Raw genomic sequence first — 14,311 nt, 5'->3', positions numbered from 1 at the left:
CTATCCTCCCTGCATTCTCTTCCACAGTAGTTTAAACATTTCTTTCCCCAATGGTTGTGAAATACTCCTAGGCTTCAGGAAGAATAACAGAACAGCACTTGGTTGCTGTGCTAAACAGGAAATTATGCACCTGATTCATGGTGTCATTCTTTCGTTATGTGCATTGCAGAACAAGGCAGCAGCTAATCTCACTCCTTTAGAGGTTGTAGCATCACCTCCCCAATTAACCAGAATCACAATACATCGTTTTTAGCCAATTTAATGCAAATGCTTAGATGCGGTTGACCAGATTTGGCAGGGGTCTTTGAAAATGCTGCTTCCTAAAAGGAAAGCCATCTTTGCTCGTATTTTATGATATTCCAATTGCATGAGCAGGATTAGGGAAGAAGGGTGAATCTGCTTCTAATACATTAGAATATGTTAAAGATACAAAGAAACATGCTAACATACATCATCAGAGCAAGCTCTTCGTTTCTAGTAATAAGTCCACTTCTCTATTTTGTCGCTGCAATGCTTGTTGTTGTATTTTTTTCTAACCAGTGGATTGAAGCAGACTGGATTCCAGCAAATGCTTTTTGATTTTGTACCAGTTACATAGTTACGGCAACTTGATTCCATGTAAGTTCTCTCTCTTCCTCCTGACCCCAATTCCTCCCCAGAAAACCTGAAACAGATAGGCTCAGTTGATAGTCCACGCCCACCCAAAAGGTAAAATGGAACAATAGCTTTTTTCAGGAGTGGGGTAGCACTCAGGCTGTTCATCTATTTACACTGCTAAGATATACAGAACTAGATATTGGATCAATACCTGCTTGGCCAAGAGCCAAGTAATAGTAAGCATGATTAAATTAGGACTCTGCTAGATGGATTCCGGCCTTCAGAAAATGAATGTCATAATTAATGGTTGCTATCTCGGTGGCAGGTGTGGGGGAATTGGAATGAACCGTTGCTTGCAACTCCATTAGTCCACTTCAATATCCATCTGTTCAACTACTGCTTGACCACAAGAATAGAAATGCAACAGAAATACAGATCATGGATTAAACACATCTTATCTACTTTACACTAATCTTATTTAAAACAGTTCCTAGGAATTTATAAGCTCTTACTGGAACCCAGATAATCATGCAGCCTCCTGACTGGAAAAAAACACTTAAATTACGAAGTTGTTTCATGCTGGCTTAATTCAAAATGCCACTGTGGATTTTTATTTTAACTTTTTAAAAGCTCTATTCTAAGTTCAGAGAAGCATATTCCTTTCCCCTCCAAGTCAGATCACAGCAAATCAGTTGCATTTGGGTCCTGCTGGAACCATTAAGACCTAGTTGCAAAAAAACTTCCATTATGGAGTTTAATGCATCTTACTTGCTCTGGATACAAGTCCAGAACAAGATTTCCCAGCCCTCTATCATGAATAACCTGCTTTTCAGGAGAAGTATTCAGTCCAAGCATAAACATAACTGCAGCTTCACAAACATTTCCTGTCTGGTGTATTGCAACATTATCTTAAATGTAGAATTTTAAATCCAAAGGCTGAAGAATCTTTACATACAAAGCAAAATACCTTCTAAAATCTGTGTGAAGATTCGCAAAACACCTCTGTACTATAAGTTTGATACAGCTTAAGTTTTTTGTCCCAAGGAAATCAGGTGTGTGTTGATCATGTAATTAACTTAAGTCCCTGTATTTCAGTGGGACAAAAGTGTAACTAACGCTGGATCCAGCTGTATGTTGATACTGTCTTGCAATGCAGCTTTGGGCTGGTGCTGGTAATGAGAGACACTAAAGCAACTTATTTCCACCTGCTTTTCTTTCTGTGAAGATTAAATACCCATTTATTCCACTTTTCAAGGCAGGTGGGGAGGGGATAGATTATATTCTGCCCAGCACACAATGCAATAATGAAAAGCTAAACTTCAGTTCAGCTAGGGCAGAATATCATTTCTCACATATGAAGAATGGTATCAGTAAGTGATCATTTATTTATTTATCAAATTTTTATCACCGCCCATCTCCCCACACAAGGAGGGACTCTGGGCGGTTTTAAAAAAAAAAAGTAATTTTTTTTTTAAGGCACCTTCACTTCCCCGGCCTTTGTCTTAAGAATTTAGGCAACTGACTTATTTCTCCATTCTAATTACCCATTTTTTTCCCTGTGCCTTAAGTTCTTTTTTGAGAATTTGCAGCCTTCTCTAATCCTCTCCTGCCCACATTCGGTACGTGTTTTTAACAATAGTTGGGGCTCTTCCAACACAACATACAAGGTACAAAAAATGTACTGAGCTAGAAAAACCCAAAATCCAGTGTCCTGCAAATAAATTCATATTTTAATATAAAATATTAATACAATATACTATTTTCCCCTTCTGCCCAACTTGCTATTGTAGCTTCACTCCAAAAACTTTGGGGTGGGATGGGAGGAGATGATTTCCAGCAACTACTTTCATCACAGTATTTTAAGAGGGCATGGATGAGAGGGAGGGAGGGAGGGAATGCTGTATTCCAGAATCAGGTTAAGGGGGGGAAAAAAAACAAGCAGGAGGATGAAGGTAGAGGAGTTATATGGAGAAGTCCAACTCCATTGAAGGCAGATACCCTGGAGGGTCCTGAAAATCTTCTCAGTGTGAAACTTTCTTCCCCACACAGAACACCTTCCTCTCCCCCCAGAAACACAACCTGGTTCATGGCTCGTGTGTCATCTTCTGCTCTTTCAGTTAGAATTAAATAATTATTAAAGGTTTTGCTATAAAGAGGAGGTTTAAAAAAAATCAAAATGCAGCTTTACAGCTCTGCTATTGAGGCTGTCATGTTTCAGGTAGCTGATTAATGTCAGTCAGTTTTGTATCATTGAGGATTGCACGAATTCTCTCCAGGGAATCTGCCTGCCGGATCCGTTCTAACTGGACCTGAGCAAAGAAAGAAAGAAAGGAACAGAAAACAAAAATTAACAGAATGACTATCTGTAAGGGGGGGTTAGTTTCTCTCAGGCTGTAAACTTTAAAAATCAATAGATTAAACACATGGGTAGAGGTACAGGGCATGTTTAGCCTGGAAACTGTAAGATTGCAGGGAGACATGATAGCAGTGTTCAAGTACCTGAGAACTGCCAGATAGAAAATGGGGAGTAATTATTCAGAGTTGTTGCAGAAGACAGGGCAAGGAACAACTGTTTAAATTCAAGGAAGTAAATCTTGGTTGGCCCTCAGAAAACATTTCCAAATGGTAAGGCCTATTCCAGCAATGTAACAGACTGCCTAGGAACTCCTCTGCTGGAAATTAAACAGAGCCTGGATGGATAGTGGATTCTGCATTGGGCAAGGAGCTGGCCTGGATGATCTCTAAGATCCATTCCTGCACTTACATTCTGCTATTCTAAAAGGAAAAAAAAATGGTTTCTCTCCTGAGCTTAAAGTAACTCTAAAGAAGAGCAAAATTTAGCAAGAGCTATTTTACTCATCACCATTATTCACTGGAAGAATGGTGGATCTTGTGACCTTGGAAGGCAGGAGCAACCAAGCAGAGCAAAAATAGTACAGACATCTGAGAGAAACCCTAATTCTAATGGCCAGGAAGTCCAAGAACTGGTACTGTTCACTGCCTTTGTTCACGAGCTGACCACCTCACCTGAAGGGTCTGAGAAAGCTTAACGAAATCTCTCTGTACTTGCTCACTGACATCCAATTCCGTCTGAAGCCGCTGAGCTTTGTTCTTCTCCTCGAACATCATTTGCTCTAGGTTAGTCTGGGAAAGGAAACAGCGATGATTTTTGCACCATGAAGATATGGGTGTGCTTATAATGGTAGCTGCATGATGGCCTCCCTGGTCACAGAAGGGTTTTAGGAAAGGTGGGATCTCTTACTATCTGTACTGCACTATTTTAAGGTAATGTATCCAAACCACATCTCCATGAGTATGAAATTGGGTTCGCTCTTCCTCCTTTCTTATCCTCCATTCCCCATGAGTGTAGACTGCACATATTGAATTTAATTTGCTGCCTTGCTGTCCCCTGAGTTTGGAGTGTTCCTTTGAAATCTCTTTGGATTTTGCCAATTTCAGAAATACAGTATTGATCCTACTAAGTCCCTTCCATCGTGAACTGTTTTTTGTTTCTATCCTTCTTTTCTGTTCCTCAACCAATGACTAGTCTTGAGCATTTTCAGTCCCAATCCCATGTAGCAATTCAGTATCCTGTTAATATCATTCATACACAATTATTTACCTTTGTGGCAACTTCCTTCTTTAGCTGCTCTTCAAGACCACTTTTTCTCTCCTGAAGGTTTTCCAACTGCTGTATTTTTTCTCTCAAGGTGGATTCCAACTGTGAAAATGGAAGAATTTATTAAGTGGGCTAAAAGGTCTCCAGTGCTAACCAACCACCTGGGCTCCTTCTATGGCCTATCCATTTTTGCTTTTGTAAATCTTTTGTGTAACAGTTCACTTACTAAAACCTCTCCCTTACTGAAAGCAGAAACTGAAGCCATTGCCAATTATTCTAATCTCCGCTGCTCAGGGGTTCCCTGACTCCATTTGCTTACAGGTACACCACTGGCTAAGTGTGATGTCAGGATGTACACAGAGCAAGCAGTTTTATGCCAGGTATACAGAAAATTCTGAGAAATAGCATTAATTAGTCCTTTGACTTGTAGTTTGGTACTATTGCTATGAAGTAGCTTGTGACTTTGAATATGATTCTCAATTTTATGCAGAAACTTTATCATAAAAAGAAGAGGGGAACAAGCATAAAGAACCACTATTTTGATAGTTTCACCTAAATGCTTTCAAACCCATTTCCCTCTCTGTTGTTCTCTGTTATTTATCTCTGAATAAAAAGTTCCTGTTTATTCCTATGAACAAACAGCATAACTAGGAAGGAAGATGTATGGCATTTCCCCCACTCCCAATAATTTGGAGTAACCGCAGTCACTAGATAAGAATTTACTCTATGTTTGAGTTTGACATGAAGACCTTTGGATAGGAGACCAATGTAATCCAAGATACAATATATGGAGGGGAAAAAACATCAAGGGTGGGGGTTTTTTGCCATGGCATACTGAGCATCTCCCAAAATCTTTAGACAAGACTCTCACCTGCTCTTTATCAACCCTTATTTGCTCCAACTCTGTTTTTAGACTGGATGCAGCAGCTGTTAAAAATGGAAAAAAGTTTTAATTTCATTATAGACTCATATTCAGTTCCTGTTAACTAAGAAGAGACTGGTTAATTAGGAAGGCAAGGTGGAATCCTCTGAAAGGTCCTTGAGTATAAAGAGAGCCCTTCTCTCACCAATTTCCTCTTTGCAATTCTCTATTTCCAGCTGCAGAGTCTCTTCTATGTTCTCCTTTAAACATTGTTCTGCTTGAATCTGTTCTTTTAAAAATAAAATTTCTGCCTTCAGTTTTTCTTCCAGATGATCAGCGGCTGTCCGTACACTAATGATGTCTTCACGGTACTTGAGGACCAGTTCACGGAGTTCCTGAAACAAAGGCTTATATATGTCAAACAACTGCCTTCTCTCATGCATATACCCTTCTTGGTGCTAATAAACTGTAAGGGATTTTGACTTAAAACTGATTTTAAAAAGGACAAAAGCAAGGGAAGATACAAAAGGGGAAACTTGAGTGCTTTAAAAAATAGTAATTCCAGTTCTAGGAAATTAATCTCTTCACTGTTTTTTTAAAAAGGATAAGGGGAGGCAGGAGGTCAACACTAAAAATATTCCCCAGCAATATTATATACACAGCATTGTTAATGTAATGCCCGACACAAGGGCAAGTTCCTGAGCCTGTGGGCCATGTCAGAGCACTCAGCTACCAAGAGGCCAGTAGCACATATAATCTGGGGCCTAATGGGGTTGCCCCAACCTCATTGCTTCCAGATACAGTATGTAACATATATAAGTTAACAGCTAGAGGGCACCAGGTTAAGGAAGACTGGCAAAACAATGGAAGTTGTAATAAAGCTGCCCAGAGTTGTTGTATGCAAGATGGACGGTAGAGAAACATTTATTTATTTATTTATTTTATTTTATTTATTTTCTATCCCATTTTTATAAATATTTCAAGGTGGCAAACCCTAATACTCCTTCCTCCTCCTATTTTCCCAACAACAACCCTGTGAGGTGAGTTGGGCTGAGAGAGTGACTGACCCAAGGTCACCCAGCCAGCTTTCATGCCTAAGGCGGGACTAGAACTCACAGCCCCCTGGTTTCTAGACCATTGCCTTAACCGCTAGACCAAACTGGCACTGACAAATAGATAAATAAATGCAAAGCTGTAAAGCCATTATACTATTTTCTTCTGTTAATCCATTTTCTACAGATGCCAAGCAGCAATTTCAGACTGTAACAATTTTAAAAAGTCATGCTTCGAATGTTGTTTAAAAACGTATTTCCACAATTGCATAATAACGTATTCTACCTTGATCTCAAGATCCTTTTAAGCAGAAATGGGAGGAACTTAAGTCATGTGGCTACAAATCATACACCTTATCACTAAGAAACACCCTTTTCTTCGTATGAAGCAAAAAGCTGTTACTGTGATAGCTCCAGCCAGGATAATAACAAAATACAGTATAGGCTGCTTTAGAGTGGAAATGCTAATGATTGTTCCAGATATACTGGAAGCCATCTAGATTAAGGCAGATAAAAACCAAAGTGTACCCATAGATAGGATTGCAGTTTTTGCTAATATAAGATTTCAGTTCAGATAAATGTTGCAATCAACGTGTGGATCTACTCCCACGCGTTACTAGACACAAGTTTCCACATTTCTAATGTTTGGAAAGTGATGGCCATTATTCTTAAACTTTAGTAGCAAGGATGTCTTACCCAGTATTACACCCCAAACTGATCCATTTAAAATTAACCAGGAGGTATCCTACCTCTCCAGATTCTGGAAGGATAAAATCCTCAGCTTGTTGCAAAGACACATGCAGACAGTGTTTCCCTTGAAGGCTTTCGTTGTCTTTCTGCAGCCTCACCAATTCCTCTGAAACAAGCTCTCGGGACTGCATCAGGACAGCCTCCAGCGAACAAAGAAAGAATTAAGCCCTCAAAAATCATCTCCTCAGGTTAACTCACATTTCATTCTTAACATGGCGGAACTATGCAAAAATTGCAGCAGACAAAACAGGAAAAAGATACCAATATGAAGAAGGCCTTTGCTCACAAGGACTTTCTCCCTGTTCCTACAACTTACTCAATGGGAGAACAGTGAAGTTTTCAGTGAAAACACAAAAAAGGGATCAACTGAATCAGTCAGCCAGTTCGTAGGGCTACTTGACCCAAAACAAACCCTATCATGCACAGGCTTAAACGAATTCCCCAGTCATCCATTCTGTGAGGACACACAAACCCAGTTAATGAACTCTGTAAGCTGCCCGGACTCACTCTGTGTTAGTTGGGTGGCCTTATAAATCTGTTTAACAAACGAACAAACAAACAAACTCAGTTTGCCTACCACGTCCTTCAAGAGAAAGAGGTAGAGAACAGGAGCAACTAAAAGACCAAGCCTGAGTTTCAGAATTCACTTCCCAAACACTGGCTGGAGACTGTGGCCAGTACACACCTAGTGCTGCCTGCCTTGCCAATGGGGAAGTCTTGCCAGTACTTTCCCGGTGCAACAGCTCATGGGATACTAAGCGCTTCCTGAAGAAAGTGAGGAGGGACTTGGCATTTACAAATGGTTGTCCCACTTGTTCCAGCTGTGATTTGCCGGAAGCATTAACAGCTGACTCTGTTAAGTTGTGGCAGCGGGGCCTCACACATTCATCCTGACTGGGACTACTACTAATTTTTAAAAAATCAATTGGGCATTGGCACGAATTTAAATGTTGCAGAAGACGCCTTAAAAGCATCCACTCTTCAGGTTGCCTAACCAACAAATTCTCAGTTATATCAAACAGCTTTGCCATTTAACAACCTTGGCAATTTTAACATTCTACGAGTAAAACCAGCCTCAGCAGATACAATTCTACAATAATTCATAATGACCAAACTTTAAAGGAAAACAAAGAACAAACACAGGAATCTAATTAGATCAAGTGAAAGAAGTTTGGAGTGTACAGTTCCAGGAAAAAGAGTAACTGTATAGAGTGCATAACTGGCTGCATAAATAAAAATACAGACCCCTCCAAGGACACATGATTTCCTCTAGAACGCTACAGAACAACAGATTAAGAAGCTGGCCAAACTGTCTGGAGCAGTGTTTCTCAACCTTGGCCACCTGAAGATGGTGGACTTCAACTCCCAGAATTCTCCAGCCAAACATTGGTCTAGAGCTTATTTTCACCACAATTAAGTTGCTATTTCACAGGGAGTGCAGCTAATAAGACCATGTGGATCTTATACAACTGAACCCACACAACTAAAACACAGACCGTACATTCTTCCCAATCCACATTCCTGACTATATTTCTGGGCTTGCCTCCATAACATGTCCCCAAGCTCACCTATCAAGCACCACTCCAACCAATTGCATTCTTTTCCGTTCAACATTTTCCTAAATGTCATGGTGGGCCACTCAGACAAACTGGCCTTTCACCATTTAGACAAGCTGGAAGACAAACACATCTCCATTCTGTGTTATGTAGACAATGCAGTAATCTTCTCTAGGTCCCCTGTAGAGCTTAGAAGGGAACTGGTGGCCTTCGTTCAATATTGTAAGAAGGATCATCTGAACGACCATAAAACCAAAATCATGGCCTTGGTCAAAGATACTGTCCTGATGTATAATTAGGAACAAAAATAAGCAATTCTTAAGCTTTAAATTTATTCATTTATTATTAGATTGATATCCTGTCTTCATTTTGTATATACACCACTTCAAGGTGGTGTATATAATGCTCCTGCCTCCTATTTTCCCCACAATAACCCTGCAAGATGGGTTGGACCTAAGAGCAGCCACAGTGCATATGTGAAAACAGGTAGCATGGTGGCCACAGCATCATGAGCCAAGCCCTGCTAATTCTGTACATGCGCCACAATTTTACACAATACGAAGTGGCAGGGCTTTGATCACAATGCTGCGGTTATCTTTCCTGTGTTGACATCCCTGCATTGGGCCCTAACTCTTCCAACACTGCAGGATGGGCATCACCAGAAAACAGCCAAACTAACATCATTTGGGCTCCCCTCCCCTACTTATTTTCCCCTGGTTACAAGCAGACCAGTATACTCCATGAACAGTATATAATTGATGCAGAGTGCCAAACTGGGTTAGGCCAGGTTCCAAACCTCCCCATCATAAAGAGCGTAAGGTAGCTCCAGCTGCACGTCTTAACCACAGAAGACTGTTAGTCTAGCTTTCTACAGATATGTTAAAGAGAAGATACAAGAAGATCCCTTTCCCAGAAGGTCTGTGGCACTTGTTTGGCTTTTTCCTATGAACCAGTCTGTGCTTTCCATAGCGCATGTAGTTGGTTTTGCTCTTCAAATAAGAACAAGCAATAAAGATGCATTCTGTGCAGGCTTTTGAGGGCAACACCAACTATAATATCCTAAACTGTCTTTCATACTCAGCTAGAAATGGACAGCACCCAAGACTGATACTTGTCTGGGATCAACCTTACTTTGTTCTACAGTGCAGGTAAATGCATAATATGCATAATATTAATATAACAATAATAATATAGATACGGGACACTCAACAGCACTTATATATTAAAACACTTATGTATTAAAACAATTCTTCACTGTTTACCATTTGATCTTGGACATTTCTTTTAGCTTGAGAAAATGCCTGCAATAATTCATTAAGTAAGGCATCAGATTCCTGAGCTCTAGCAGTAAGTGATGAGATCTGTCAAAAAGAAGGAAGGGGGGGAATATGAATAAATTATACACACACACATCATGAATACAAAATGGTATATGTAACAAGGATACAAACTTTTTCGCAGAATTATTTTCAAGTCTGCTCTACAGAATTCCATGCTGAAATCTCAGTAATAATGGGACAAGTGCTCCAAAATACATAAATGCAGTCTCCTTCAGGTTGAGCTCAGTTTCTGGTGATTTCAGAAACATGTCCATGTAGATTTTTTTTAAAACAGAAGTGGTTTACCACTGCCTTCTTCTGGGATGTTTTTTGAATTCCCTATCTAGACTAACCATCTTGGTATTTTCTATTGGTCTTCCATCCATATACCAATCATATTTGATCCTGCTTAACTTTACAAGATAAACATACTCTCAAATTATCTCCAGCACATTTTGCAGTACACAGATTGGTGTGAAAGTAATCAGCATGTTTAAATAAAGGCTCTATGGAGTGGTCATTCTCACTTAAGGATTTTTAGTTTCCTGTAAGATTTTCTGTACCTGATTTACTGAGTCTTCACTGCTTTGTTTCATAAATTCCTCCAGCTCCTGTTTCTCTCGTATTATTTTTTCTAGTTGGTCATTGGCCTGCCTCAACATCATCTGAAGTTTCTTCACCTATGGGATTAGATACAATACACCATAAACGTCCCTTTTCTAAATAAGGTCAATTTTTCTCCAAGACAAAAGCTATGCTTATAATTTAGAAACGAGATGGAATAGATAAAGAAACCATGAAACTGAGGAGAGTTTGGCTACAGCCCATTCCCTCTTTGGTACAAGACATGACCTTTTCCAACACCACAGCCATCGGACTCTTTGACCCCAGAACAAAATGTCAGTATAGAATTCTGAATTCTTTGCCTTAAAAGGGTAGAAAGATTATCTGCTGTTGTTTGTGTTTGATTATGTTCAGAAAAATGCACTACTTCCTCTTTTGGCATTAATGGAAATACTGTACAACTTGCTTTCATCCTCTGAAATCTAAACGTTCATATACAGATCACAGAATCAATTATCTCACCCAAATTACAAAAGGACTGAATTTAAAAGAAGCTGTATTTAAAAACAGTATAACGTTTAATAGGACCATTAGAGGTTGAAAAACCTAATAGTATTTGGTCTGCCTACTGGAGGGCTTGTGCACAGGAGCAGGTTCTATCTATCTATCTATCTATCTATCTATCTATCTATCTATCTATCTATCTATCATCTATCTATCTAATTTGTCACCACCCATCTCCTCCAACCGGAGGGACTCTGGGCGGTTTATAATATAAAACAATAAATATATAATAAAATTCCAATAAAATCCCTCTAAAACAATTTCTCAACTACCCCATCTAATAAAATCCAGATGGCTGTGATCTCCTTCAGTCATTATGTAGGAGGGGCACTTCAAGGCACTAGCCAACCCCAAGTATGGCGATTCTCCTCCCTGCCCCAAGTCCGGTGGCAGAGCCAGGTCTTCAACTTCCTCCAGAAGGCTGGGAGCAATGGGGCTAATCTCACCTCCGGGGGCAAGATGTTCCAAAGAGCTATTTCTCCAACTCTCTTCTATCTCCAATTTGTACATGTATTTGAGAGTGAATCAGAGGCTGAAGTGAGCTGAAAGAGCAAAGGAGCTCCTGCCCAAAATTAGGTGCTCTCAACTCACCTCTCATGAAAACAATAGCAGATTTGCTACCACCCTTATATAGAGGTGGATGGAATGCAGATTTCCCTGCAGCCGCAAGTGTCCCATGAACTATACAAGAAAATGAGCATGGTGATGTAACTAGGAAGCCAGTTTGGTCTAGTGGTTAAGGTGCTGGCCTAGAAACCAGAAGTCTGAGAGTTCTAGTCCATCCTTAGGCATGAAAGCTGGCTGGGTGATCTTGGGCCAGTCACTCTCTCTCAGCCCAACTCACCTCACAGGGTTGCTGTTGTGGGGAAAATAGGAGGAGGAAGGAGTATTAGGTATGTTCGCTGCCTTGAGCTATTTATAAAAATAATAAAGGTGGGATGGATGGATGGATGTGTATATATATATATATATATATATATGGATGTATATATATATATATATATATATAATGATCATGATCATGTGGAGAAGGGACTGTCAATGCAGGGAATCAATCTAAGTCAATCAACTTCATAAGCCCACCCTGATCTTGTAAACAAGCCCAAAATCTTTAATAAATGAAATCCAGATCCAAGTCATTTAAGAACTGTCCTAACAGTCAGGAATCACGCTGAGACAAGGAATAGGTCTCTAGTGTTTATTACTGCTACATAGGACAGAAAATCCTAACAAACTGAAGAAGCGTGGGAAAAACCCAGACAGATAAACCCCAAAGGCTAAGGTGGGTCTGATCTGTGTCTCTTTGAATGGCTGCTTAACTCCTCAGTGCTACGCATGCGTTTTCCCCCCTGGATAGAGGCCCCCTCCTGCTCACCATCAGTACTCATGACAAATACTGGCTGAGGATTCAATCATGTATTGTTTAAAGAATCCGAATTGTTGTGCATAAACAGATGTTTTTTATTGCAAAAATCAGGAGCAATATTTATAATAACTTGTTTCACCAGCATCCAGCAGTGAATCTTTCACCAATTTATCTCTTACTCCTGTATAATAAACAATGCTGAATTAGTTGATCGCTGTTGAATGGACACAAGCAGAAATAGTGTGCACAAGCAGTATCAATTTTTGTGTATAGTAGGAAGTGTGAGAATTGATAATGTAGCAAAGAATCTACGAGTAGCAACACTGCTTCTACCCACTTTGTCTAAAGCCCAGCACCTTTTCCTTTGTGGCACAAAGAGCAACAGGCATCTCGCAGAGTCCTCTACCTCAGCTGCACACACTGACTTAACTATTTCTGGATTATGCATGAATACCGAGATGTACTGAGAAGGAGTTCAAAGGCTAGCTCCTATAGGGCAAAGATTCTGGAACGGGGGAATCCGCTGAGACCCAGATGAGCCTCCAAACCTCCAGATCTCTCTCCAATAGTTTAGTGGGTGAGTGGCTTCAGATCCATGTATTAATTCTGCATTTCAGGTGAGAGTTTTCTTAGTAATTATTTATTTCAAGGGTGATAGTCATCATTTTTTTAAAACTGAGCTCTACGCAGGCTGTTTTGAGGAATTTAGAATATATTTAGAGATGGCTCTTAAGAGTTGACTATATTATATATCTCATTGTTCTCAAAAAGAGGTAAGCTGCATTTTTTAGTCCAAAGATGAACTAAGAAAAACTTTTCTTATTAGATGGTTCCCTTTAAATGTCTAATTAATTATAGAAAGGTAACCCTTTTTATATACTCTGTTGGCCAAACTAGTGAGTTTTAAGTATGTTGGATCCCAAAAAGTTGAGTCAGAGTAGACAAAACTGAAGAAGTAACTGAAAAGGAGCAATATCTGGGGTTCACAGAGAATCGCCAACAAAAATCTCCTTCTCCTTTTACACTAAAACCTTTTAATAGGATGAAATATTGATGGGGTGATCAGTGAATGTGGGTTGCCTTTGTAATTTTTACTGTATTTGATTTTATTTTTATGATGTAAATTGCCTTGAGTTGTGAAAAGATAGGGTGGTATTGGTGCTGTAATTAATAACTAGTGACTTGTTTTATTTCTCCTTACCCCTTGGAATCATTTCATTTTTTTCATATAATTAGAGACCAAACTGCACTCACCTGATCCCTTGTTTCAGCCTCCTGAATCTGGATGCCTTGCAATTGCTTTTCATAATTTGAACACATATCACAACGCCTTCCCAGCTTGTTCCCAGCATTCTGCACCTGGAGAACATAAAACCATTACTTGTCTGGGAAGCTTTATAGAAGAATATGTACAAATTCCACTATGATGATGGCTACAGCAACTGTGGCAATTTTGGATAAAAATCAAGAAGTTTTCATGGGAGAGGTATAATAGACAAATCATTCTCTGTAAAAGCAATCCTCAGATGGGAGTATGTAGTCTGTACAAAGACATACCTCTTTCTGAAGGAGATTCCATTCTGTTTCACTAACTAAACGGTAACCGCTAGGAGACACATAAGCATTTTCTACACTCTGGGTGATGCTGGAGAGAAGGGATGCCGTTTCCTCCTGCTCTGGGGTCATTGCTGTGATTGCTTTTTCCTGGTCTTTGGTTAGCATAAACCCACCAGGCATTTGCAGAGAACCCAGGGAGGCAGTGTCAAAGTTCTCTGACATCGAGTCTGCCCCAACTAGTGGCCCAAAGTCAGATTCATCAAGGTTCCCAGCCGATTTAGCTTTATTGTTGTAGCCCAGACTTTTGGCTTGTAAAGATCCTGATGTTCCCAAACTGTCTGTTGACTGAGCTCTACGCAGCCCCTCTTTAAACACGTCATTGTCCGACTTGAGAGACTCTCCTGAAGACAGCAACGCATCTGTGTCGAGCGAATGGGCTGAACCGTGAGTGCTGTTAATGTGCACCTATAATTTAAACAGAAAAACTGTCCAGCAATAGAAACTG

At 39.9% G+C, this 14,311-nt stretch overlaps 1 protein-coding gene across 2 annotated transcripts in view; it reads right to left on the bottom strand.

The window, feature by feature from the left end:
* Positions 1 to 2,306: 2,306 nt before the first annotated feature.
* The window catches only part of RABEP1 (rabaptin, RAB GTPase binding effector protein 1), a 62,535-nt gene continuing 50,530 nt past the window's right edge, over positions 2,307 to 14,311 (bottom strand). For both annotated transcript variants that reach the window (XM_063298016.1, XM_063298024.1), the window contains 10 exons: positions 13,807 to 14,271; positions 13,504 to 13,608; positions 10,319 to 10,435; positions 9,699 to 9,797; positions 6,880 to 7,020; positions 5,284 to 5,473; positions 5,088 to 5,143; positions 4,220 to 4,318; positions 3,625 to 3,741; positions 2,307 to 2,906 (listed from right to left, as the gene is read on the bottom strand). In XM_063298016.1, the coding sequence (XP_063154086.1) occupies positions 2,805 to 2,906; positions 3,625 to 3,741; positions 4,220 to 4,318; positions 5,088 to 5,143; positions 5,284 to 5,473; positions 6,880 to 7,020; positions 9,699 to 9,797; positions 10,319 to 10,435; positions 13,504 to 13,608; positions 13,807 to 14,271 (1,491 nt within the window). In that variant the 3' untranslated portion in view covers positions 2,307 to 2,804. The remainder of the gene's footprint in view (positions 2,907 to 3,624; positions 3,742 to 4,219; positions 4,319 to 5,087; positions 5,144 to 5,283; positions 5,474 to 6,879; positions 7,021 to 9,698; positions 9,798 to 10,318; positions 10,436 to 13,503; positions 13,609 to 13,806; positions 14,272 to 14,311) is intronic.

The sequence above is a fragment of the Candoia aspera genome, chromosome 1 (genome assembly GCF_035149785.1).
Source record: "Candoia aspera isolate rCanAsp1 chromosome 1, rCanAsp1.hap2, whole genome shotgun sequence".
Lineage (NCBI taxonomy): Eukaryota > Metazoa > Chordata > Lepidosauria > Squamata > Boidae > Candoia > Candoia aspera.
This window is presented reverse-complemented; position numbering and strand designations above follow the sequence as displayed.